Source organism: Phanerochaete carnosa, assembly GCF_000300595.1.
Source record: "Phanerochaete carnosa HHB-10118-sp unplaced genomic scaffold PHACAscaffold_3, whole genome shotgun sequence".
Classification (NCBI taxonomy): Eukaryota; Fungi; Basidiomycota; class Agaricomycetes; order Polyporales; family Phanerochaetaceae; genus Phanerochaete; species Phanerochaete carnosa.
In genome coordinates this window covers 855,379-878,586 of record NW_006767630.1, presented here as the reverse complement: position 1 = coordinate 878,586, position 23,208 = coordinate 855,379, and the positions used below count along the sequence as shown (strand labels likewise).

At 55.3% G+C, this 23,208-nt stretch overlaps 10 protein-coding genes across 10 annotated transcripts; 4 read left to right on the top strand and 6 right to left on the bottom strand.

The window, feature by feature from the left end:
- Nucleotides 1-360: 360 nt before the first annotated feature.
- PHACADRAFT_192793 (uncharacterized protein) lies at nt 361-1,436 on the bottom strand (the record flags this gene model as incomplete). Its single annotated transcript, XM_007392942.1, has 7 exons — nt 361-404; nt 466-800; nt 848-924; nt 991-1,050; nt 1,104-1,173; nt 1,231-1,308; nt 1,375-1,436. The coding sequence occupies 7 exons, from the start codon at nt 1,434-1,436 to the stop codon at nt 361-363; spliced, it is 726 nt and encodes a 241-aa protein (XP_007393004.1).
- Nucleotides 1,437-2,078: 642 nt separating this feature from the next.
- On the bottom strand, nt 2,079-3,191 carry PHACADRAFT_251416 (uncharacterized protein). The gene is made up of 2 exons (XM_007392941.1): nt 2,747-3,191; nt 2,079-2,694 (listed from the first exon to the last, which is right to left on the bottom strand). Exons 1-2 carry the CDS (start codon nt 3,009-3,011, stop codon nt 2,261-2,263), a joined length of 699 nt encoding a protein of 232 aa, XP_007393003.1. The 5' UTR covers nt 3,012-3,191; the 3' UTR covers nt 2,079-2,260.
- A 713-nt stretch (nt 3,192-3,904) lies between these two features.
- On the bottom strand, nt 3,905-5,171 carry PHACADRAFT_251414 (uncharacterized protein). Its single transcript, XM_007392940.1, has 6 exons — nt 4,930-5,171; nt 4,756-4,868; nt 4,645-4,703; nt 4,298-4,589; nt 4,120-4,236; nt 3,905-4,066 (listed from the first exon to the last, which is right to left on the bottom strand). Exons 1-6 carry the CDS (start codon nt 5,102-5,104, stop codon nt 4,019-4,021), a joined length of 804 nt encoding a protein of 267 aa, XP_007393002.1. The 5' UTR covers nt 5,105-5,171; the 3' UTR covers nt 3,905-4,018.
- Nucleotides 5,172-5,420: 249 nt separating this feature from the next.
- PHACADRAFT_251412 (uncharacterized protein) lies at nt 5,421-8,810 on the top strand. Its single transcript, XM_007392939.1, has 15 exons — nt 5,421-5,442; nt 5,511-5,870; nt 5,922-6,361; nt 6,439-6,576; nt 6,629-6,678; nt 6,736-7,096; nt 7,154-7,188; nt 7,244-7,395; nt 7,494-7,569; nt 7,627-7,724; nt 7,779-7,876; nt 7,933-7,934; nt 7,994-8,134; nt 8,273-8,407; nt 8,462-8,810. The coding sequence occupies exons 6-14, from the start codon at nt 6,999-7,001 to the stop codon at nt 8,356-8,358; spliced, it is 786 nt and encodes a 261-aa protein (XP_007393001.1). The 5' UTR covers nt 5,421-5,442; nt 5,511-5,870; nt 5,922-6,361; nt 6,439-6,576; nt 6,629-6,678; nt 6,736-6,998; the 3' UTR covers nt 8,359-8,407; nt 8,462-8,810.
- Nucleotides 8,811-9,284: 474 nt separating this feature from the next.
- On the bottom strand, nt 9,285-11,905 carry PHACADRAFT_170886 (uncharacterized protein; the record flags this gene model as incomplete). The annotated part of the gene is made up of 8 exons (XM_007392938.1): nt 9,285-9,779; nt 9,834-9,897; nt 9,953-10,866; nt 10,927-11,101; nt 11,155-11,266; nt 11,328-11,403; nt 11,453-11,533; nt 11,786-11,905. The coding sequence occupies 8 exons, from the start codon at nt 11,903-11,905 to the stop codon at nt 9,648-9,650; spliced, it is 1,674 nt and encodes a 557-aa protein (XP_007393000.1). The 3' UTR covers nt 9,285-9,647.
- An 867-nt stretch (nt 11,906-12,772) lies between these two features.
- Nucleotides 12,773-14,293, bottom strand: PHACADRAFT_182134 (uncharacterized protein; the record flags this gene model as incomplete). The annotated part of the gene is made up of 1 exon (XM_007392937.1): nt 12,773-14,293. The coding sequence occupies exon 1, from the start codon at nt 14,276-14,278 to the stop codon at nt 12,773-12,775; it is 1,506 nt and encodes a 501-aa protein (XP_007392999.1). The 5' UTR covers nt 14,279-14,293.
- Nucleotides 14,294-14,828: 535 nt separating this feature from the next.
- Nucleotides 14,829-15,597, top strand: PHACADRAFT_251391 (uncharacterized protein; the record flags this gene model as incomplete). Its single annotated transcript, XM_007392936.1, has 2 exons — nt 14,829-15,103; nt 15,162-15,597. Coding segments are annotated over exons 1-2 (505 nt in total), but the record flags the coding sequence as incomplete, so codon positions are not given.
- Nucleotides 15,598-17,075: 1,478 nt separating this feature from the next.
- On the top strand, nt 17,076-17,732 carry PHACADRAFT_138886 (uncharacterized protein; the record flags this gene model as incomplete). The annotated part of the gene is made up of 2 exons (XM_007392935.1): nt 17,076-17,192; nt 17,256-17,732. 2 exons carry the CDS (start codon nt 17,076-17,078, stop codon nt 17,565-17,567), a joined length of 429 nt encoding a protein of 142 aa, XP_007392997.1. The 3' UTR covers nt 17,568-17,732.
- Nucleotides 17,733-19,014: 1,282 nt separating this feature from the next.
- Nucleotides 19,015-20,680, top strand: PHACADRAFT_251386 (uncharacterized protein). The gene is made up of 4 exons (XM_007392934.1): nt 19,015-19,233; nt 19,287-19,455; nt 19,519-20,118; nt 20,179-20,680. The coding sequence occupies exons 1-3, from the start codon at nt 19,228-19,230 to the stop codon at nt 20,091-20,093; spliced, it is 750 nt and encodes a 249-aa protein (XP_007392996.1). The 5' UTR covers nt 19,015-19,227; the 3' UTR covers nt 20,094-20,118; nt 20,179-20,680.
- Nucleotides 20,681-21,797: 1,117 nt separating this feature from the next.
- On the bottom strand, nt 21,798-22,871 carry PHACADRAFT_206531 (uncharacterized protein; the record flags this gene model as incomplete). Its single annotated transcript, XM_007392933.1, has 8 exons — nt 21,798-22,088; nt 22,149-22,184; nt 22,234-22,285; nt 22,347-22,362; nt 22,423-22,563; nt 22,618-22,631; nt 22,688-22,785; nt 22,848-22,871. The coding sequence occupies 8 exons, from the start codon at nt 22,869-22,871 to the stop codon at nt 21,840-21,842; spliced, it is 630 nt and encodes a 209-aa protein (XP_007392995.1). The 3' UTR covers nt 21,798-21,839.
- Between the last annotated feature and the right edge of the window lie 337 nt (nt 22,872-23,208).

Sequence of the window (23,208 nt, the reverse complement as noted above, 5' to 3'; positions counted from 1 at the left end):
TCCCTTGAGAAGCTTGTTGGCCCGTTTGAGCAGTATGGGATGCCGCCGGGCAATGCTGTGGCATGTTCAAGACCGCCTTTTTGGTAGCCTTTTGTTATTTTATGTCAGTCCTTGGGGACTCGGGCTGACTCGGTTATCGCTTTCATTCCTGAATGCGAGTGTCACGGAATCCGCTCGCAGACGCAGATCTTGGGACAGGTGCTCTGTTTTTCATCGCGCCTGGTCGGCGCGAGAGCTTTCCGGTGAGTGTCGTTATGAGACGCCAGGCTGTTGGAGGTTGATACTCTCATATAGTCAATGGATCCCATAAAAATGCTATATATACAAGATGAAAATGTCACCAATGAATATTTGACCCAGTTAGCGAGATCGAAAACGACGGCGTTCTCCCCCGGACTCGAGGTCTGCACCGCTCAAGAGCGGCGTGAGCATCGATCGAAAGGCGACAGACAGCTGAGTACTCACTCGCCCCTTCATCTCCATCCCGCCCGTGTACCCACACCTGCTCGTGGACATGCACGCCGCCGAAGCTTGACATAGTCGTCACGCCGCCGGGCGCGCCCAAGCTCACTACTGCGGCCGCAGCATGACCTGCGGAACGCACGCTAGCACGGGCCGGGGCTCCAGTATGGAAATACGAGGTCCAATTGCGCCCGCCGCGGATGTGCATCCGCGTGTTAAAGGGCACGAAGAGCGAGTTGCTGTATGGATCGCGCCGATGCGCGCGTAATAGGCGCGCGAGGGTAGCGCGACGTAGAGGGCGACGACGAGAATAGCGGACAGCGCTGCAGAAGGCGGGTCTGCCCGAATGAGACGTGCGTACGAACATGCTAGATGAAAGGCTCACAGGTTAGGACACCAGTTCTGATTACGAGGTGGACGATCCGAGTGATAATTGCGCGGGTCTCCGGGATGTGAGTGCCCCTGTACGTAAGTTAGAGGCACAATCAGTACCAAAACTACTTCATAACGAAGGATAGACATTCGAACCAGGTATGCCATCGTTACTGAGATCACGGCGTCGCATACCGCGCTGCCGCCCAGCGATATCTGGCGATGTAAAGAGTCAGTGTCTTACATTGTGATCAGAAACAGAGACTTACAATCGTGACCGAGTGCGCTCTAGCTTCAAGACCCATAAATGCACCAATGACAGTCTCTGTCTCTGTCCGTCTGTTTATAATCGAGCGTGCGCCTAATGGATGTTACTGTAACCAGTGCACCGCTCACTCCCTGAAGCCCGCGGAGGAGCCGCTGCAGAAGGATGCCGCGTCTTCTGCCGCCAGAGCTCCCCTCCCCCCGAAGATCCTTAGGACGCAAGATGTCCGTCAGACACGTTAGATCGTGGCTGGGCTCAGCAGAGCGTCTCTCTACGCTTGGCTGTACATTGAGGACATTGCTAGGAACGACACAGCTTGGTGATGCTCCCTGGGCATGTTTGAAGCAGCGTAAGCTGAGGGCTTGCTTGTTTTCCCGCCAAGGTGCTCGGTCTTAACCTAGTCCTTGTGCGTAGACATATGGCACCATATCGCCAGCTTGCAACTTTGGTATTTGGTTCAGACGCTGTATATTTGCAGGCGGTTGCTGTTGTCGGAGAGTTTGGTGGGGTATGGCCGACAATCTCCAAACTGTGACTGGTGGACGGGACTAAAGCTATGAGCTGCGCTCGGAGGTTTCTGTTGACTTTCGTAGAAGTATAACGTGCAGCTGCTGCTCTGTCTACCACGCATGGAAATAGAACAGAGTCATCATTCACCTCCGCAGCTGGCTTCAACGGTGCCCAGCGGCTGCGTGACGCCGGCGGAGGGTTAGTATAGTCGGCCTGCTGGCCGAACGCCACGATCCTCTCGGCACAGCGCAAACACACGGCGGCCGCTCGCCCTCGTCGGATCCGCGGCTCGATCTTCGAAAGGTGGACCTGGCGGACAGTTTGCCCGACGTCAAGTGCTTATGCGCGCAGCATGCCGAGTGCAGAGGTGCCGAAGCGCTCTGCTGCAGGGGACCTGCGTGTCAAGCCTGAGCCTTCTTACCATCCACGTCAGGCCCTTTCCATGTTCCGCTCACTCGCGTCCAGATCAAATGTTATGGCTACACGTAGCGATTATTGAGTGTTGTGTGAGAATTAGCAATACAGCATTAGCAGCACATAGCGTTGAGTCGTCGAGTCATGTCATTCATGTCGAAAGCGTTTGCATCTCCACACCCCCTTCTCCGTTACTAACCCATTCCAGCTCATGATCCTTGCGAAAGCCAGTGATGACTAGGCGATGACGCCGAAGACGGCGTGCGGCGCGTGCCGCCAGTCCGTCTCAAGGTCGTGTTGGTGGGTCTGGACCGCTTCGACGGACGTGTACGTGTGCCAGCCCCAGGCGCCGTGACCGTGGCCGTTGCGCTTCCGCCGCACCTCGACGTCCGCCGTCTGGAGTACGACGGCGGGGAGCTGTGGTGTCTTCTTGCCCTGGCGGCCGGTGCGGCGGCGGCGCTGAGCGGGCTTGTCTGCCTGCGCAGTAACGGTGTAGGTCGTGAGGTCGCGCAGCGATGCGAGCTTCTCGGGGGCGAGTTCCGCAGGGGCCGAGGACAGGCTGAGAAGGGTGTGGATAGAGTACGTGTTGGGAAGCGGAGTGCGCTTGGGTATCGTTGATTGCTTGGGTATATCGGCAATGCTGTTGCTGCCGTTGTTGTTGTCATGTGGATCTATAGAGCGTCAGCTTCTGGGAATGAAAGTAAATATGAAAAGTCCACTCACGATCTGGGACAGACGCATTGGAAGGGGTCTTCCTGTGCTGCCTCTTGCTGCGGAAGGCAGCGGTCGGCGCCTTAGAGGGCTTGTGCTCGCGCCAGGACTCTGACGTGCCAGACGGCGTCGGGGAAATCGACCGCGACGTGGGCGAGGCGGGTGAGGCATTGATGTCGCGCCGCTTGTGGACCGGGACGTAGACACCGGAGTGGCTTCCCGAAGAGGAGAGGGACGAGGAGGATGCGGTGCGGGGGATGGCAATGGGGCTCGACATCGCGAAGACGGTCAGATTTCAAGTGCTAGCTTGGTTGCGGATGCGAGGGTTTGCTACGAGAGCAGACAACTTGATACGACGGCTTCGACCTGGGGAGAGGTGGTGGCAGATTAGACTGGTCTTATAGGGAGGGCCTGCGGAAGTGCCACGCTGGCGCGGACATGTCGGTGCGCGCAGGCGTAGTGGGACGGCTGAGCAAGTGCTTGTCAGCCCGAGCTGCGTCGAGGGCCCGCGAGAATGTCAGCGAACCTGCCCGATTGCGCTAATCTGGTGGGCGACGTGTCCGAATCGTGTCCGGACGAGACTGGCGCGCGCGGCACACTCCCGAGACGCCCAAGATGAGTAGACCGGAAGACCCGGAGAGCTCGGAATCTATAACTTCGTCATCCCCTTGCTCTCTAATGCAGCTGACAATGCAGCTCTCACGAGGACACCGACGCCAACTTCATCACGCTATGTGAAACTATGTGGACATGTCAGGGATCTACGATAGAGCAGTGCACTACTACAGCCGACTGAACCTCATGATGTAGAGGTGTATCTGCCCCCTCAGCAGTCCTGCACCCTAAGACGTGCGAGACTTTGAGCAGCTCAGCAGTGTGCAAACTACAGTGGCGGGCACGGCACTCCTGCATCCATTTTTCCCAGGGTGACACCAAGGCGGCACCTTCGAACGCCAGCGTGCAAGCCGATAGGCCGATGTCAAGGTTTATTAGATGAGGAGCCGAAAACTGCGGCACACTGTGACCTTGAGCGGCGGAGGAAGATCCACGGCACAGGTTGTCAGCACAGCAAGTTGAACGGACGCCACATGCCAGGTGTCAGAGCCCGCGCAGAGAAGCCGCGTACCTTGGTCCGCGTCCACACCTTAACAACGGTCAAGTTACTTACTTGTAACGAAAGCAAGAGCGGTGACGTGTTATCCAGAGCAATTAAGTAGCGAACATGGCGTCGTTATACGATACGAATTTTGGGCAGCGAGAAAAGAAGCCGTCGTCGTTAGCCTTTTAGGCCTCGACGAACTTCTTTACATTCTGAAGCCAGCTGACGTACTCCTGCTCGCTACGTCAGCAAAGCGGAACACAAGCTGCACATAAGAAGCACGCACTTTCTGCTCCTTGTACTCAGAGTACTCCGGAATGAAGACAGCAAGAGCATCGTTGATGCCACGTTCCTGCAGGAACTTTTCAAACTCCTCCTGCACAGAAACGTCGAGCGTGTCGAACTAAAAGATCGTTCAGCATGACCTCCCCACCATGGTCTGCGGGTGCCAACGAGGCACTCACCTGCGGGCCAATAAACAGGCCGCGACGCTTCCAGTCCGCCTCAGCGGTCAGCTCAGTGCCAACCTGCGCATCGGCGTAGAACGAGATGTTGTCGGTGACGAAGCTCCCGTCCTGGCACATCGCGTCAATTGTCAGCGCACCCGGTACGGAGTCTTTCGTGATCGCGAATGAACACCGGATCGGGTACGAATGCGTGGGCTGGTCCTCAGACGTCTCCTCGCCTTCCTCGAGTTCCTCAAACTCGGCCTCCTCCTGGGCCTGGATGTCGGCGATGGAGAACATCAGACGGATGCTGCAAGATTTGTGTCAGCTTTCGCGGACGTCTTCCAGTGAATCCAGGGACGTACGTCTCGTTGCCAAACTTGCGAGCCAGTGTGACCTCGTCGTTCCCAGCGACATCCTCAACCTACACCGAGATGAGAACACGTTCCGCTCGACAGCATCACAGCTCGACGCACCTTCCAGACACCCTGCTCCTTGAAGTTCTTCAAAAAGTCAGGCTCAGCAGACGACGCAGCCTCTTTCTCGTATTGCAGCTCCTCCGTGAGCTTTTGTGAGAGCGTCACATCGGCTGCGGCAGCACTCGTTCAGCACACGCTTTGCCGCAAGCAGACAGAGACAAAAGTACTTACTAGCACCTTCACCAAATCTCCTCGCTGAGACAGAGAATGCTCGGGACGCAGGCGCGGCGACGGACGTGCGGAACGCAGGGAGCGCAGCACGTGCGAACGTGTGCGCGCTGCCACGGGCAGCGAGCATGCGGCTAGAGGGGCCGGCAACCTGGCGGAGAGCACGAATAGCAGACATTGTCGTCGTTGTCGTGTACGGTGGCGAAGAACGATGAAAAAGTGAAAAAGTGAGGAAAAGGTTGGACTTTCGGGTGGAGAACGCGGCTCGCTTTCGTAGGAGCGGCGCTAAGCAGAAATTTCCAGAGGCGATATTTGATTCGGACAAATATCACGCGTCACGTGTGCTACGGCGTTCGTGCGCGCGTACGACTACGCGCCCTTCGTACTACACTTTGCTGCCGGCTGGTGCTTATCTGGCTAACGAGAAACCTTTAGTAAATTTATTTCTGCTAATAGCACGATACTGTGTCGATTTATTACGCAATTCAATTTAGCGACGCGGAGCGTACACACGACGTAAGTTTCGAGCCCGTTCAAAGCCTGAGGATATTTTCGCGTGGACTTATTACGCTCCTTGTATTCAGGCCCTCTACACCGCAGTATGTGCCGTTGGAGATGGTTATTAGTTCAAGGTGCAACTCCGCTGTCGTAAAATGACAAGTTCTCGCTCGCTCCCCTGGAAGACGACGACACTTTTCGGTCGCTATGCTCTATCTCGACAGCAGCTATAGCATATCTGAAAGCCCAGGCACCACGTCTCGCAGGATTTTATGGGCTCTGGACGACGTCTTAATATACTGGCCGTCAGTCTTGCAGCTAGCCCCTGGAGTGGGGAGGAATGTGACGAGATAAGACCTCGCCTACCCGAAGGCTGCGGCAGAATTGAGCTCTCAATATCTTGTTATTGCGAGCAGCATCTTCTAAACGTCGCCAGCACCTTACCAGTGCGTCGTCAATGTTGAAAAAACAAGGATGCTTGCTCTGAAAGAGAAAAGATCGCTCTGGATCTAGTACCACCGACAGGCCTAGGCGTACAGCCCCAATAACTCCACCATTAACACCGGCAAGGCATCATCACATCGCATAGCCGGGGAGTACAGACCGTCATTTAGTACTGTCGAAGGAACAGCTGGGATCCAATGGTTCCGGGGCTGAAGCTGTCGGCCCAATCCAAGTGCCGAGGAAGGCTTCTCAGGGCAGTGGCTGGTTGGCAGGTGCTATGTCGAGGAAAGGAGGTCGAAGGTATGTATGTGTTTAGGGGCTGGGATTGACGCTTGGACACAGCGAGATCATGCTGCCTGCTTGTTCACTGGGATCATGAATGTTGATCGAGGGAGGGGCGCTATAACGCTTGTACGAAACATCGCACGTCCGCGGCATAAGAGATTGGCCCTGCGCCGTCTCTTTTCGTCTCATGCCAAACACATCATTCAAAGTACGTATCGCTCCTTAGCTCATTCATATTATCTGCCGCACATACTGAGCACGCCCGCTGCGAATTAAAAATTGCAGAGCGGAGCGCCTTCCCAATACAGAACGTGACTTCCTCTTCCAGATGATGAGGCTTTCCCCAGGCTCGCCCGCGCTGTGATTTCCGCAGCCGGTGCTATTACCCATACTTCGGGGTATAGAGATCAGGAAGGCTTGAAGGCTTGCCATTTGTGCCACAAAGGATTGCCAGAGTTCCTGATACTGTTCACAGCCATCTGATCATGTATGTCGGGATTGGGTACTTGCCGTGCTCTAATCGCGGTAAGTATCACGGACTGGCGGTGACGTAGATGTGATGGAAGTCTCATTTCTTTGCAGATCTTAAGCATGACATTCACTCTTCCACTGCCTTAAGGGGTACTCCTTCTGGGCCCTAATACGGCTTCCATCGCAATTCAATCTGGGTCTATTGGCGAGCCACCACTGCTGAGACTTTCGGGTACTCTTCGCAGCCTTCACAGAAAGCCACTGGCGAAATTGTTGCGTGATAGAAGCGGCCATAACATGGATGTTGCGTGATGAAAGCGTCCACAGCATTGTCTCTAGAAGACCCGCCGAGTAGTTTATAAGCCATCCAAGCGATGGCCTACTCTTACCACAGCTCTCTCCTCCTGTCTATTTTGTTCTTGAATATGTCTGCACAGTCGAACCAGGCTCTTGTTCAAGCGTACTCGCAGCTGTGAGTGTTGTCCTTTATCGCACTTGATGGGCCAATGCTCATATTTTCGACTTTCAGCATCGCAGAAAACTACACTACCGCAGCCACCACGTGCAAGTACATCGTCGTCTATTTCCCATTTCACTGCTCACAGTATCTACCATCCAGGCTTAGTCATCTACGAGTTATTGATTACTATCGGTGATGAAGTTAACATCGTCTGGAAAAGACCTGTTACTGCACGCGCTGTACTCCTTGGCTCGGTACGATGGTGTGTACTCGTTTCGATCATCCTGCAACTTGTGCCGTACACCCCGAAAGTGAGCTTGAATGTCGTTGACTGCGTGAATTACTGGACGACACTTACAGAAGTGAGTCCAGTCTCTTTGAAGCCTCTGTGCAATAGATCGCTGACCAGAACATGACAAATAGCTGCACTCCAATTGGTGTCCTGAGCGAGATACTCATCCTCATTGGGTTTGTACAAACTGCAAGTACGCCTCACGCAGCCTGCCTGAGTCCGAGATGCCCACTGACATTGTATACGCTAGTCTTCGCCGCCCTGCGCGTCTATGCAATCTGGAGTAAGAGCTACGTCTGGTCACTGCCGGTGTTTGTGTTGAGCATGGCGCCATTCGTGACGAACTTGGTGCGTGCCACCTTCTCTTGAACTCTATGTGTCCTGGTTGACGCTTCGGTGCAGATTGGCGCGGCGATGTCAAAGTATATCGTCATCGTGTATCCACTCCTCGGCGTGATATGCACGTCGGAATACCCATTTTCCGAGCGAACAACTAACATGTGGGTAAACGCACCTTACCTCTGCTGTTTCGGTATATTAAATCTCCACATAACAGATGTATGTCTTGCAAACGTAGCGTTTACTACGCCAGAAACACTGATGTCGCTCGCCCACAGTCGTTTATACCACCCGCGGCTCACTTATTCTCGCTGACTTGATCGTGCTTGTCCTGACCTGGATCAAGACATTCGGAAATTGGTGGCGCGCTCGTGGTATCGACGTCAAGATGCCGTTGACGGTGTGTTTGCTGCGCGATGGTCAGTGGCCCTTCATGCATCGTCGCATTTGTCTCTGCTAAAATGTAGCTACCGACGCAGGAACGATCTATTTCATGTAAGCACGGCGCCAAAGCCATCTAGCAGAGAGGATTTCTCACGGATTGCAATAAAACAGAGTGCTTCTAGCGGTCAACGTGGCTCAGCTGCTCACCTATAACTCCTCTGCGGTACGTCCACCATATGATTGCGTGGCCGATGGCTGACGTCGTTCTTAAGGGTGCATCGCTGCTATCCGGGTTTATCACGATGCTGGTGCGCTCTCTCCGTGTTGTCCTCTTTGTCGATGTTCATAGACTAGCCACACAGCCTCCGATTCTCATCAATCGTTTCATGATCAACTTGCGGACAGTCGGCACTGAAGCGCCGGATTACTCTGTACACGTCAATGATTGGCAACAGAGACAGCCAGAGCCGCAGCTCAGAAGACCCGTGGACCGGCTGGGCAATATGGATGGGATGCTTCAGAGTGGCTGGGATGACGATGAACCCGGGTACGAAGAGGATAGCTCCGCAGAAGTTGGCGAGACAAGCCATGGCGAGGCCAGTGCAGAAGCATGAACTGACGCCAAATATTACCATGAAGTATGGTCTATGTCACGTAGATAGTAGCATTCGTAACTTACGCGACTCGAAACTTATGACCTTGGATGATTTTAATTGAGCGGTATGTCTCGAGCCACCCGCCTTCAGCTTGTGTCATTGGATGTATTTGCCGCTCACTTCCTCGATACTTGTCAAGGCACTGGTTCCCCTGACCAACAGCTAAGGATTCGTCGATATCACTCATCGTATTATGGGTCACTACGAATTCTAGCCAGGAAATCTTGGAACGGCGTTCCGCCTCCATTTACCATCATGGCTGATCCACAGGATTTAGAGGAGTCAGGGGCGGCTGACGAGGTTGGCTGAATTAAAATAGTGGTCAGCTGAGGCAAGGTACTTGGTCAGAGCGTGCCTGCAAATGCCGACCGGGGCAGCAACGACAGATGGCTCAGCATCTTCTTCTCCAGTTTGCGCACTAATAACGTTGAGCAGGCTATACGGCACACATGCATATTCGAACCCAGCTGTGAGTCGAGCTAGTAGTGGCCACCGATGTCATACCGGGAAGACGGTTCGGCAAGGCAAACTGCACGCTTGGATATCAGGCCCAGCAGCGATTTCACCAAGTTTGATATGGCATCGAGCACCCGCCTTACAGTATGCGGAGATGAGGTGGATCGAGCGTTCATCCCGACTGCGATTGGGCGCTCCGGTACCGAGATTCCGATGCGAGGACGCCGACGCACTGTCCAGTTCGGGGTATGATGGTAACGTGCATTGCTATCCTACTTAGCAGAATTAATCTATCAGGATGTGAGGTATGTTATGTGTCGTGTGTGATAGGAGACGGGCAGGATGTGTGGAGAAGCGAGAAAGATGGTATGTATGACGAGACCAAGGCCACAAACCCGGGATGACACCACAAGATGAGACGACAAGATCTGGCCACCTAGAGCTTCGAAAGGAGTAGCCCGATGACCACGATAAGGATTGTCGAGGGCGGGGTGATAACGCAATATGACCAGAAGATTGTGCGGCTGATCAGACGTTCGAAGGCGTCGCCGGAGGCTGCCTGTGTGATCTGCGACGCGGGTCTGTAAGTACACACACGCCATACGTATGGCAGATAACTTACTTGAGCAAGCGTAAGAGCTGGGGGAGATGCAATGAGAAGGACATTCGAGACGACGAACACGGGGCTGAACGAAGTGCTTGTTAGCATCGCATCATGCTCGGTACGCGACAAGGACTCACTCGTCGAAAACCTTCTGCAGGTTGAACCTCGTCGAAAGCGCCAGAACCGGCAGCAACAGCAGAGGCGTAATGATCATACGAGACAGCACCGCGATGACAACCGTCTTCGTCTCTCCCGGACGCTTCTCTGGCTTCGAAGACGGGCCCTCGCTCGGAGAGCGCTTGTTCATTTTGAACATTTCCCGGACGTTGTCGACCAACGAGAGCTGCGACCAGGTCGTGCTAGCACTGCGCCCGCGCCCGCCACCATGCTGAGGAAGGGCGGCACGGCGGCGGGCCTCCTGAGGGTCTGGCGGGCTGTAGAAGTACGCGCCAAGGACGACGAGCGTCAGCGGGATGGAGCAGTTGCCGGCCTGGGACAGCGCGCCCTTGATAGGCTGCACGTGTTCCTCGAGCGTGTGCTGGAGCGGCGGAACGCAGGCGACGATAAGCGAAAGCAGAGCGGCCCAGAGCGGCACGGTCATGAATCCATATAAAGACTTCCAAGTCTTGGCGATGCGCCGCCACATGCGCCGCCGCCGTGATTGCCAGACAGAGGAAGTGGGCTCCGTGACATGCCGTCTGCCAGAGAACTCGAGGACGTCGTCACCGTCCACCTCTGTTTGATCCTCAGACGAGACGGAAGCACGCGACTTGCTGTACGGAGAGTTCGGGAAGGAGTAGAAGAATTGACGGTTCGAGCCCGTTCTGTCGGCATCTTCCACACGGATGCTTGGGTTCTCAACGTCGGTCCGACTGTTCGAATCATCGGACTGGACCTGGTCTCGATGCAAGATACGGTACTCCTCGGACGAGGGTGGGAATGCCGTCTCTTCTTGGGCTAGCAGGGGGCTCTCACGTCCGCCTGCCTCAGGCTCAGGGGCAGTTTCTGGATCTGCTTGTGATAGCAGGCGTACTCCATAGCTCCAACGGACCTGTGAGGAGATAAGCTAAATTTCCGCTTCCATCAAAGTATGAACGCCCATCAAACTTACCACCATGCCAAGAGTCGAATAAAGTACGAGGTAGGTGAGGGCTCGCCCAACCATGGCGTCCTCGTTGTCGTCATCGCCCCATTTGAGTCCCGGAACGGTGATAACCAGACTCTGCATAAGGGCGATGGGCAACGAGTTCGAATTCATGAACATGGCAGCCGCCACAGCGAAACTCCTGCGGTGGCGGCGTGAGGCGGACACGCGGAGAGCGCGGAGAACAAAACATACCTCTGGGAACGTTTAAGACGGAAGGTGAACCCCAGCACCCATGCCACAGTCATCGATATTGCCGTTGTGACCACGAAGAATATTGGTATGATCCATAGCTCTCTGAGCTTCGCTGGGTGAATATGACTGTTGAGCATGGCACTACATAGCGGCAGATGGGAAGGAAGACTAACATGGTGAAAGGAAGAAGGCAACTTTGGAGAATAGAAGAGATGGCGTGAATAGGGATACATTGAGCCTGTTTAGTTGCTGCGAGCCGTCAGTCCTGACGCGACGTAAATGAACGGTAGAGACGTACCTTTTGTGTCGCTCGGTCCAGAACGCCCCTCCTAGCAAGGATATAACCTGCAAGACATAGGAGGAATACCTCCAATATTGACTGCGGGGGGAGAGCACGTAAGCACGCCGTCCCAGTCACCACTATGTGAACCCACTAGGCCCTCGTCTTATGGACATGTATGCAAAGATGCTCCGAGATCGCAGGGACGCGGGATACCAGCTCCGCCGTCTGGCTTTGGTCGATGGGACCGGTATATACCAACAAGATGTGGACAAATTCCAAGGCGTAGTGAAGGAGGTGTACTGTGATAAATTATGGAAGGGACAGCGTAAGGTATAAAGTTCTGTCGACTTTGATCTTTTCAGGACTGATCTTGGCTGTGGCTGGTAGGCTTAGTAACTCGCAGCCTGCGACGGGTATGATATCGAGTATGCCGAAATTTAAAGGACCTGAACCGAAGCACGATTGCATGATCGCGGGTGTGGGTTACGTTCTAGATAAAAGGATGCGAGCGTGAACGAGGTAACAAGACGATGATATCGATACATACAGAACAACCACGAGATTGTTCCAGAGCCTGACTTTGGCGTGCGTGCGTTTGGCAGGTAATTCTGATACACGAGGCCTCTTCGTAACATGCCCTGCCGGTCCGCTGCGACACGCTGAGTCTGCTGTATACGCCTTCTTTACATTGTTCACGAATCTGCAACTTGTTTTGAGCTCCTACAAGGAGCACACCCTCAAACAACTTGCTGCGATCACCACACAACGTGCCGAGACTCCACCTCTATGTTGTCCACAGAAGATCGCAGTCGCGCCGTTACGATATAGCTCATCTGAAATAGATAATATTCTTCTTCTGATGTCGCCTACGGGTCGTTGAAAGATTTTGAGCACCTCGGGTCACTGCCAAGGCCGGCTTGCTCCGACAACTCTATCATTACAAGTGATAAATTCATGCTGGAGAGGGTGTAGACTGTTCAAAGGTATTAGTATTGTCTCTTGTTCTAGCTACTCCTCCGCCAGAGGTGCTACTCCATCCAAGCACTTGGCAGAATCTCACCAAGGGAGTTTATGGCGTGAGAATCCTTATCGCCTCTGCCGGCGGCTTGCGGGCGGCGGACGCACGTGGTTCGCGGGGCCGGTAACGAAATTGGTGACGCCAGCGACAAACCATAATCTGAAATCTCGCATGCCCAAGCGCTTTACTTGGAACCACTGCCCCCAACCTGAGGAGCCTGGGCTCGCTCTCCCCCCTCTGTCCTCCACCTTGTACTCCTACCCCCACGACCGCGACGCACACGACCTCCCAGACGCCTTCATTGATGAGAGCAAATCCTATAGGCCCGCTTCTGCAGACCGTCTTTGAGGTGAGCCGCACACGTTTGTCAAGCACGGGCCATCATCTAATAAGTACAGCCTATGAAGGGAGAGCACCTGCAGCTCTGGAAACATGTATACCGGCAAGTCACAATGCAGCGGACGGAGCGCGTCGGTTGTCGTTGATGCGGTAGCGAGCGACTCGATGAGGAACGTGTGGTCTGTCTCACGGCCAGCGACACCGAGCTCGCAGATATGGGGCATGCTCTCGTATATGTTCTGCCAAGGGCAGTTGTTCATCCATTCCATGTCGATGTAGGCTGATCTCACCTCCGCCAAGGGGAGAGAGCGACAGAACATTTCGAAGAGCGTTGGGCAGCTGTCGGGCATCAAGGCTGGCGCACGCACTGCGAGGGCACGACGATCGTGGTGAAATGGCCTGGATGCGGCGGTACGGTCGAGGTACGGTGAAAACAAATTGTCAAGTTCTTGATTCCTGGTCCAAGCTTTGGCGGCGTGGCGAGAATGAGAAAGCGACCGCAGAGGTCGCATAACATCCTTCGAATGGGCATCTGATGCAAACAAGGATGCGAGCAAACGCATGCTCTGTTCCATGTTCTCGCGGTCAAGTTGAAAATTGGAGAATTCGATCGAGATATCGATGTCTTTGGAGAACGAGATATGTTCGAGGAAGTAGCGTATAATCGATGCACGTTCCTTAACTCTCAGGAAGCACAGCTGAGGAAAACGAACGTGTACGTTCGCTCCAATGCCAGCTGTGCCGGAATCAGGTAGAGCATCCGCGAGTTCGAGCGATTGTAATTGAGGCATGGTCTGTAGAAGGCCGAGTACCTCGAGCATACTGATGTCGATGGGCCGAGGGCCTTCATAGTACACACAGAATTTCAAATGTGTCAGAGTGGGTCGGAAGAGTCTGCTTGTCCACGAGACTGGTATACAGACGATCTCCAAATGCGTCAAGAGCGGAGCCTCGATGTTGTCGAAGGGAGTAGCAGATGGCCCATGTCCACGGACCTCACGATCACAAAGGGCGACCGAACGCAGGAAAGGTGCAACTCTGGGGAGATCAGGGGCGTTAATCTCGTAGTAGAGGCTCCAGTCTATAGAGCGCAAGCGATGCAATTGGCGGAGGAGGACAATGATGTCTTTTTTATCAGCTGCACGATAGTCGGAGGTGGCGACGTCCAACGCAGATTGCTCGGAACGGAGCAGCAGCTCTCGTGTCCACTTGTACGTGTGCGGCATAATCTGGCCCCAAAGTGCCGGATAGTTGAGCGCAGCTTCGCGCCAGCGATAGCAGACGCGCGAAACTTCAATCCAGGTGCGATCTCCCACGCGCCAATCAGCAGACCGATGCATAAACACCTCGCAGAGCAACTCGGAGGGCAGCTTTCCGATTGGTCTAAGCTCGTTGAGACGCCGCTTCGCTGCCGCGATCTGTCTCTCCCATGTAGCTATGGACGCCAGGAGCTGTGTCTGTTCTGCATCCTCGAGTTCGGTCATCTCTGTGATAGGGTTTGTAAGGATCAAGTACAACGACCTTAGTTTACACACCGATATCACTGAAGATGTTTTAAGAAAAGAGACAAGCTGCGTTGTAAAGCGTAAGAGTGGGAGCAAACCAGAAGTCACGCTCGTGAGCGCTTGATCCCCAGCGCCATATTCGGGAACTTCCGAGAGGGGCGCGTCATTTGACGCGCTTCCCGGGTCAACCGAGGGAGTGGTTTGCCTCCTATTCTCATCCGACACCCCTTTGTCCTCACTCGCCGGTGGCGTCGCCAAGTCAGCGCTCGCTCAGCGTCCCTGTCTCGCTTCCCAGCTGCGCATTGATCAATGGCCGCAGTATCTCGGAGGACACGCTCGTGAAACCGTTCCGTAGCATGATACGCTGGCGCCAGCAAAGGCACCAAACGGCTTTTCGCGGAAATGTTCACAGGCGTGCGACAGACTCGTGCCGGTCCGCCGTTTCCCCGTCGGCATCAAACTACATGCTGTGGTGTAAGCCGTAGATCCCACATTTCCCCCCTGACGTCCACTGCATTCGACCTCACAGCGTCCTGCCACTCTCCGGATGCCATGTCGAACTCAGTCCCTAGCCCTGAGATTATCCCCCTCGCCGTGCTGTGCGGAGGCCTCGTCATCGGCGGATTTGCTGCAGTCCTCATAACACGCAAGATCGCGAGACAGCGGCTACTGCTGGAGCTGCGGTCGGCTGCGGAAGCGAGGATAGTAGAGGATCGACTTGGAGAGAAGCCAGTCCTGGTGGATATCTATGTTGGGCCCTCGCCAGACGAGTCGTCTGGAGATCTGCACTGGACGATCGTCCAGGTACGTGCGACATTATCCTCACGCGACGTCTGCTGAGAGCTTCTCTGCGCGTGCTCAGCCCATATCCACAACCTTCAACGCTCAAGTATCGTCGCCGCATCCACACCACACCATCGAGAAGCGTCCCGGCTACCTCCGGACTCCCCTGGTGGACGGAAATGTCCTACAGGTGTCCATGGGGATTTCTATGCCAACGCCACCGTTCCCTAATGGAACAGAAGCGTTCTTGGAATCGTGCGAATACTGCATTGGCACGTCAGACGTTGTTCTCTGCACCTTGTTGGGAGCGAGGCAACGTCTCGTTGGGATAAATTGACTGAAGCACCTGGCAGCCGACGATGACGGGCATTGATCACTCCTCATTTTATACTTACAAACTCTATCCACCCGATCTTCCACCAGAACCTATATAGTGTCATTGTATACATTATATATTGTATGATAGATATATCGCTGTTGTACCGCGACCCAATGTAATTACCGCTGGGGAGAATAACATCCTGCTAGCAATATTACGCAAATTAACTTAGCTGATGTCCGTGTGAGTGCTCAACATGCCTGTCGAGGCCTCGAGGGTTTGGAGCTGCCCTCGGACTTCGAGCTTGAGCTTGAAGTCTCCACGGCGCTTGGGTGATCCGTGTGCCGTCGGCTTGATGGCGCTCCGCTATGACATACCGTTGGAGCCGGCAGGCGTTGTGGGGCTGCGAGGCCCGATGTGTCGTGCCGATTGTCGGTGGGTACTGGAACACGGTCGCCACAAAGAGTGGGGTCGTCTAAAACTGGTAGGAGCGCGTTGCGTCCAGCCCTACAGCGTCCGTGCCAGGGCTGACGTCCTCTGGCACGCACTCTGTGAAGAAGCCTGCGTGATCGCAGGCAAAAACTCAAACCTGAGCTCTCCGGCGCGTCAGCAGCCCTGGTAGGAACGAAACGCGCCAAAGTCTGGGACGACGACCGGTTGATCGTGAGTACATACCCCCCTCGACGCGCATGTGGCAGTTGGAGGCTGTTGGTGACCATTGTTTGCGCGGGTGGGGTTCTGCCCCGCTCGACTATAGAATTGCGCCTGTGTTCGCTCCACAGCGCCTTCTGTGCGCAACGCCCCGTCGGTGGCCACTTCGCGAAGCGAGCAGGAAGAGCGTACCACGGAGGTGGCCTTCGCTGATGCCCCACTCCACAGCCGAGCTGCTCGTCTCTCATATAAGAGGCAGCGCGAAGGGAAGGCAGTCCGCCACCACACGCTTTTCGCGTTCCATAGATGCGCAGACGTACGAGCCCAGGAAGCTTCGCGCGTCGTGCACGCATGAACGTCGTGGCGGGAAGCCGACCTGCGAATTTCCAAGCGCGTGTTTCGGCGGGGATCCCCGTCTAGCAGCAGCACTGCGCCATCTCGTCAAGACACCGCCATATCGATTTCTCGATCGTTCGCCGTATTTCCTCGAGCTATCACAGCCTAGTCGGCCTCGTGGCACGATGACGACGCGAGGAAGGAAAGAAATCAAACTCTGAAGAGCAAAACGGCTGCACAGGGTCTCATTTTTCCATGGGCCATTTGATGCAGCAAGCGGCCGCACCGCGTGGTATGTTCCGGGGCAACACAGCAGATGCGCAACACACGCGCATAGCCAATGGCAGATCAGCAATCGGGGGGGCTGTCGTTAGCCCGCCGGGGGACGTCTGTGTCCGATGACATCAGGGCTCAGCAAGCTTGTGGCAACGCGGCGACGTTCGTCAGTGCGGGGTAATTTCAGACATCCTCGAAGCCGTGTCGCACCAAAGCGTCAGGCCGCTATTTAACCTGCTGCCCGCCAGAACATCGACTCGCCGAACATTCTACGCTTACTATTTCGGGCTTGACTTTGTACTCGACTTATTGGTAGCAGCTCATGCTGTCGTACCGCAAGGTAGGTGTCTCCGGCCTGTGAACCACCGCCGGCATGGTGCTGACGCGTTCCGGTAAGAAGTACTCACTGTCATGACCAACCACTTATGGCTGGTATGGTACCGCGCGCAGAGCCCCTTGGGGCCGAAGCACTGGTCGTTGTTTGTAACTTACGACACGGACGAAGAGGCACCAGGAACTATCTACCAAGTAAGCAGCATCCTCCGTCCTCTTACGCGTCGGCGAAGTTGGTACTGAGCGACTGGGGCACAGATCGAGGGCAACGGCTGGGGCACAGGGCAGTTCTTCTTCCGCGTCTGCCGGGGCATCCAGCTCAAGGGTGCGCGTGGCAGCCAGGCGTATGAGGGCCGACTGTACCTCGGGGACATACGCGACGGCGTGAACGGCATGATGCAGGAGTACTGTGAGGCCGCGGCGGAGATGATCAACGAGCATAACACGGCTCATGTGGTCGGCGAGTTTAACTGTCAGGACTGGTGCATCATTGTCATCAAGAGCTTGGAGGATGGCCGGTTCATCCCGGGAGGAGCGAATGCGAGAGCGGCGGCTTGTCCGCGACGGTAGCATTCTAGTATTGAATCTGGCGCTTCGCACAGTTTTCGCGGGGTTCTCGGGGCAAGGAGTTTCTCTGTCACGTTGGATTTGTAGCAGTAGAGCTCGGTTACTTTTATACCCTAACTCGCCTAATATATTCTATGCTTCGGATACCTCTGGGCCTTTGAGGGCGGCCTATATCCGTGATCATGGGAAGCAGATCGCCAGGTACATAGAGCCCAGGCCCGCGACCTGGGTCGATGATACACACGGCCTCACAATCACTTACAGACGAGCTGATAAGCTTGCCTTGGCGGTGTCTGCAGCGGAATGCGGAATGCTCGGCGCGCTCTCTCTCTGGCGCGGGGCCCTGAAGCTGAAGGGGAGCATGTGTAGAGGGGCTTTGAAATTTCGCTACACGGATCTGGCGGGGCGTTTCTACTGATGCCTGTGACCAGGCAACGATGGATAGATGGCCACCGCGTTCAATACAGAAGCACGGGGAAGCTGGTTCTGGCGTCTGTATCAGGCAAGCCGCTGGACGGCCTTCCGGCTGTACGAGGGCTGCAGTGGCTCATTGAAAGCCAGTGCTACCTCTCGAGCGACGATGGCGGTGATAGACAGAGCCTAGCTCGTTGCCTACATTGCACGAGCACAACCGCAGGGAACAAAGGCGTGCCGGGCGTTCAATCGGAGAAGCGCGAAGGATTGGACGCTAGCTCACACGGCGTCCTGTATCGGAAGCTACTCACGAGTTCATCAGCGACCTAACCTCGCAGCGGTCTTTTATCAGCAGGGCCGATGCTGGTCGCGTTCGCGCTCGGTGGTGGCACTGGAGGCGCGGGGAGCGCCCGCAGCTTTGTTTGGGCAGCACGTGCCTGTTTTCTCACTGCCGCATCAAACTCTTCCGCACTGCTCAGCTCTGTCCGCCAACTCACCGACAGTCGAGACCTGTGGCATTGTCGGGAGGATACCCAAGCCCTGGTGCGTGGGATAGCAGCTTACTCGGATTGCCCAAATCAAGAAGGAGGTGAAGCGAGCGCAAGTCTGAGCGGCGACCTTTCGGACGGTCATTATCTGAGTCGGAGTGAGCACCTCTTCTCGTTCTCCGCCACTACTCCGAGTCCTCATCCATTCCTCCTCGTTCGCTCACTCGCTCCCCTGCATCCACTGCGCCATCGCTATGTCTCTAGGTCTCGCCTCGAAATACGTCTTCCGCGCCCCCCAAGGCCCCAACATTTCGCCCCTTTTTCCCCGCAGCCCGACAGGTCATGGCTAGCGAGGGCGCAAGGTCACCGCCAGAGCAGCCCACCCATCCCCAGCCTCCTCAAGCCATCGCTCCCTACCCGCCTCCGTACAGTGCCCATTATGCGCCGTTGCCCCCGGGCGCATACCCGCCGCCGTTCTACGCGTTTGCCCCCATCCCCGACGCCAACCATGACCTCAACGGCGCCGCGAATGGTGCCCCTCCCCCACAGCAGTACATTATGATTCCGCCGCACCCTGGCATGATGCCTGGCATGGTGTACGCCTATGCACCGCCGCCGCCAGGCCAAGGTTTGATTAAATTCGCGCACCTGACACTTGCCCGCGCTGATTCACTCATCCGCCAGTGCTTCCCTACCCGCCGTATCCTGCGCCTCCGCAAGTTTCTACCGTAGCGTCACGCCCCAAGCGCAAGCAAGTCAAGATGGCGGTGAGTCAGCGCGCTCGTCCATAGCCATTCGTCCATACCCATGACAACGGCAGTGCACGAACTGCGCCGCCGCCTGCAAACGCTGCGACGACAGCAGGCCCTGCGAGCGCTGCCAAAAGTACGGTCTGGCAGACAGCTGCGTCGACGGGCAGAGGAAGGAGCGCAAGAAAGGAATCAAGCGAGGACCTTATAAGCGCAAGGCCAAGCCGGCCAATGGCGAAGGTGCAGATTCTGGTAGCTCGTATAGAACGTGTATTGACGTCCGTGATTGACAACTTACGGCAGGCATCCCCGCTAGCCCTAGTGCCGCTGGAGAAGGAGAAGCCAGTGCGGTCTCAGCACCATACGCGGCACCACCGCCACCTGAGGCTTACTACCCCTATTACTATCCCCACGCAGCCTTCGCTCCCCCGCCTCACGATGGCCCATCTCACGGCGAAGGTTCTACGAACGGCAACACGCACCCGATGCACCAGACCTACTTCCCTCTGCACCCTGCGGTCTACCCGCAGTACACTCCGTACGCGCACGCGCCGCCGGTCCCCTACGCAGCCCCGCCCGCCGTCATCTCGCCCCCGCCCGCAGACGCAAACACGAAGTCGCCCCGGGCTGGCCACGAGAGCGGCGCCGAGTCCGTCAGCAAGGGCAAGAAGAAGGCGCGTGCGAAGACCGGCGAGAGTCCGGCGAAAGGGAAGACGGCTACGAACGAGGCCAACGGGACAAACGGAACCAATGGAACCAACGGCGTCGAGGCACACGGCAATGCGACCAACGGATTTCAAACCACCGCGGGCCAGCCGTCCTACGACCTCCCTGGCGCGGGCTCTGGGAATGATGGGCACATGGTACCCTCTGTCTAGATACTCTCATGACAGGGTATTTTATGTAAGACACTATTAAGTTAATATAATAACACCAGAAATGTCTAATAAGCTTCCCGGCTAGAAATTGCAGGCCCACTTCGTCCCTGGTATACCCTTCATCGTCTCATTGTCGCCACGCGCAGACGTCCGTGGCATCGTGCTTCCATTGGACCGTCACCCGCCAAACGTCTGCCCGGTTTCTCGTCTCGTGTTCCGTTATCTTTCTCATCGCGTCGTCTCTTGCTTCTTCATCCCCCACCTCCGACGCTATCCGCTGTGCTTTTTGGCCACAAACAGGGACCTCAGTTGCTGTTTGCGTGCCCAATGGCCACGGATATCGTGTGGACCGTTCTGCTGTAGCAAGCGGGCTGCATGGACACGCCTCTTGTCTTGTTGGAGTGACATGTTTCATGAATGCTCCATGCCCCTGGCTTGCGACGGCTCCCTAGAATATATCCTGTGCTTCTCTTCGGCTCATATGTCTGATTTTTTCTCGCGCCTGGTGTTCACATGTGAGATTGATCTATGCCCCATCCTTGATTTTCTTCTGTACTTGTCCCCCGCCTCTCGCGCCTGTCAACCGCCTTCCATATGCCTTCCCCTTGATCTGTAACCCCCGAAGTGTCGAATCCTGTGATGTACTATATAGTTTGGAACTGAACGAGGTTATTAACTTGGTCAGGGTGCGTGTGCGCCCATTGGCCGATACCAACGAGACACTGGTCGATGCGCGCGGGAGCGTGAAACGAAGGGCTGGTCTGTTTCACATTGCACCCGTGAAGAGGTGTCGGGTCCGAATGCACGTCGCAAAGGCTATGCATCGAGTATCAGAGACACAGCCAAGACTTTTGGGTTTCGGTACTCTGAGCCACGGCGGGCAGCGGCGGCGGTCGATACTGCGGGGAAGGGCGCTTATCAGTTTACCATCCGAAACAGGAAGGTGTTCTGGTCACGTCAGCGTCGGGGAGCATGCTCGACGGTATGTAAAGCGATATGGGGTCGAATCTACGGAAGGTCGACATACTTGTGTACGGCTAGGGTCAGTAAGGCTGGCAAGACGGGCTCTCTGATGCAACTTCGTTAGGTCCAATGTCGATGTCGAAGCGTAAGCTATCATGCCTGACACCAGAATTCTCTGCTGATGGCCGCCGCCGAGGGCGACAGCAGGGCCTCTCTGTCTCACCATTGGCCTGCTTGTTGCGTCATGGCAAAACGGCCCCTTTAGCAGTACGGTTGTCTGCGCTGGTAGCAGCTGGTGAAGGTGCTTGGCACTCTGTGTGCGCCTTGAGTGCGATCTACTCGACCGTCTGCACCACCCTGATGTTTTTCTTACAGCGGCACATTTCTCGCAGTCGAGGACGCGCAAATGATGACCTTTAACATGGTAAATTTGACTGAGGAGCGTTTTCCGTCGTAATTACCGCAGCCGGTATCTACAGGTCGCATCCCAGAAACTGTAGCGCCTCCCAGTATCGTGTGCAACATCAGCGTGCCCTTAAATCATCACCCTCAACGACAACGAGACAGGCCGACTCGGAAGTTTGCCGTTGAACCCTTCGGCGATCTCCACCATCGTGAGGACATGAAAGACGTGAGTGGGATGTATCTAATAGTAACACCGTGACTGATTTGAGGGTAGGCGATCTGAGATGCTGCCACTTCACCGAAGCGTTCCGATACCATAATTCTACTTCACGAAACGACACAGTCAGAGACGGTCAGGCACTGTCCCGTGTGCGCAGTTCAGCTTTCCGTGTAGCTCTCTCGAGGATCCGCATCGTCCCCTTCTGCTGAGCCATTCCCTTGGAATCCGTCACTCCAGCCATCCTGCAACGACTCCCCAATATTCCCCAGGAAATTCCGAGTCGTCGGCCCTCTTTGAAATTGCAATGTCGACAGTCCACGCTGTTCATCACCACCGTAAGAGGACCCCGACGCCTCGGAATCGGCCGTACGTAGGTTGATTATGAAGCGATTGATGAGCACCGAGGGCTGCGTACACAGCTCATGAGCATTGGGGCTTGAGAGGACGAACAGAAAATAGGGACATACGAGGGTAGCAACGAACGGAGTTAGGGGCACCACATCCTTTGTACGACATTAGCCATCCATCCATGTTCTCATGTTTGAGACATACCCCAGAAGAATTAGCGGTCAGCAGCTGAGCGATGTTTATCGCTAGTAAGACTCTGAAATTGTTTTCTTCTGTAAACGACCCCATTGGACGGGTGACTTTCTTATTGCACTCACAAGAAGTAGATGGTCCCTGCGTGGGCAGCAAGATTTCAGCAACGATGAGTGCAATGGTGCATGAAAAGACACTGACCGTCGCGCAGCAGACACGTCGTCAGCGACGTTCCGACGTTAGCACGGCGCGCTTGCCTCCAGAATCCGAACGTCTTGATCCAGGTCAAGGTGAGCACTATCACGTCGGCGAGGATGAGCGAGCCGCGGGTAATGTACACAACTGTGAGTAGGCGATGTCAGCGTCCTGGGCACATTGAAAGGCATTCAAGTTGACGACATGACTTACGTCTGTATAGAAAAACTTCAGTATCCCGAGACTGCAGCAGAAAGATTTGTGCGCATACATGCTGAATGTCCGTGCAGAGAACGGCGTCTCCAAGGTGCATGTTGGACCGACAAGGGGCTCCACGATGTACCCGTATTTCGATGTCGCATAGTACGTCTGCACACAAGCGTCAATAAAAAACGACGGCCACACGGAGCTCCAGTAGAGGTGACACGCACCAAGTTTATCCCGAATGGTACCATGTTTAGTGCGAACACAGGCAACGACCAGACATAGCTCCTGTTACAAATCGCGAAAACGCGCAAAGCGGCAAAAACTTTCGTGTAAAAGTCGGTGAGCTCGTGGAATTCAATCAGACGCTCAATGCTTACGGGCGGTCTGGAAGAACCCGACGAGGGCGAGTACGTAGTCCACAATACCGAGTGGTTTACAGCTATGCGATAGACTTCCGTAAGCGTCCAGTTGCTCACGGGATTCAAAGGAGCATACCCCTGTGGGAGCACAGTTGGATAAATTGCATAGCTGAAGACTCAGATATTTAAAGCTTACATTAGGAATTGGTGGCACGAGTTCCACGAT

What these genes read in the sequence shown, in the direction of transcription:
- PHACADRAFT_251416 (XM_007392941.1), bottom strand. Translation starts at nt 3,011, where the DNA reads ATGTCGAGCCCCATTGCCATCCCCCGCACCGCATCCTCCTCGTCCCTC. An exon ending in CAATGCGTCTGTCCCAGATC is followed by an intron (nt 2,695 to 2,746) that starts GTGAGTGGACTT and finishes GACGCTCTATAG; the next exon opens with ATCCACATGACAACAACAAC.
- PHACADRAFT_251414 (XM_007392940.1), bottom strand. Translation starts at nt 5,104, where the DNA reads ATGTCTGCTATTCGTGCTCTCCGCCAGGTTGCCGGCCCCTCTAGCCGC. An exon ending in CGCAAGTTTGGCAACGAGAC is followed by an intron (nt 4,590 to 4,644) that starts GTACGTCCCTGG and finishes CAAATCTTGCAG; the next exon opens with CATCCGTCTGATGTTCTCCA. An exon ending in GCCTGTTTATTGGCCCGCAG is followed by an intron (nt 4,237 to 4,297) that starts GTGAGTGCCTCG and finishes ACGATCTTTTAG; the next exon opens with TTCGACACGCTCGACGTTTC.
- PHACADRAFT_251412 (XM_007392939.1), top strand. Translation starts at nt 6,999, where the DNA reads ATGGCCTACTCTTACCACAGCTCTCTCCTCCTGTCTATTTTGTTCTTG. An exon ending in TTGTGCCGTACACCCCGAAA is followed by an intron (nt 7,396 to 7,493) that starts GTGAGCTTGAAT and finishes ATCGCTGACCAG; the next exon opens with AACATGACAAATAGCTGCAC. An exon ending in CGCCATTCGTGACGAACTTG is followed by an intron (nt 7,725 to 7,778) that starts GTGCGTGCCACC and finishes GCTTCGGTGCAG; the next exon opens with ATTGGCGCGGCGATGTCAAA.
- PHACADRAFT_251386 (XM_007392934.1), top strand. An exon ending in CAAGCCGGCCAATGGCGAAG is followed by an intron (nt 19,456 to 19,518) that starts GTGCAGATTCTG and finishes AACTTACGGCAG; the next exon opens with GCATCCCCGCTAGCCCTAGT.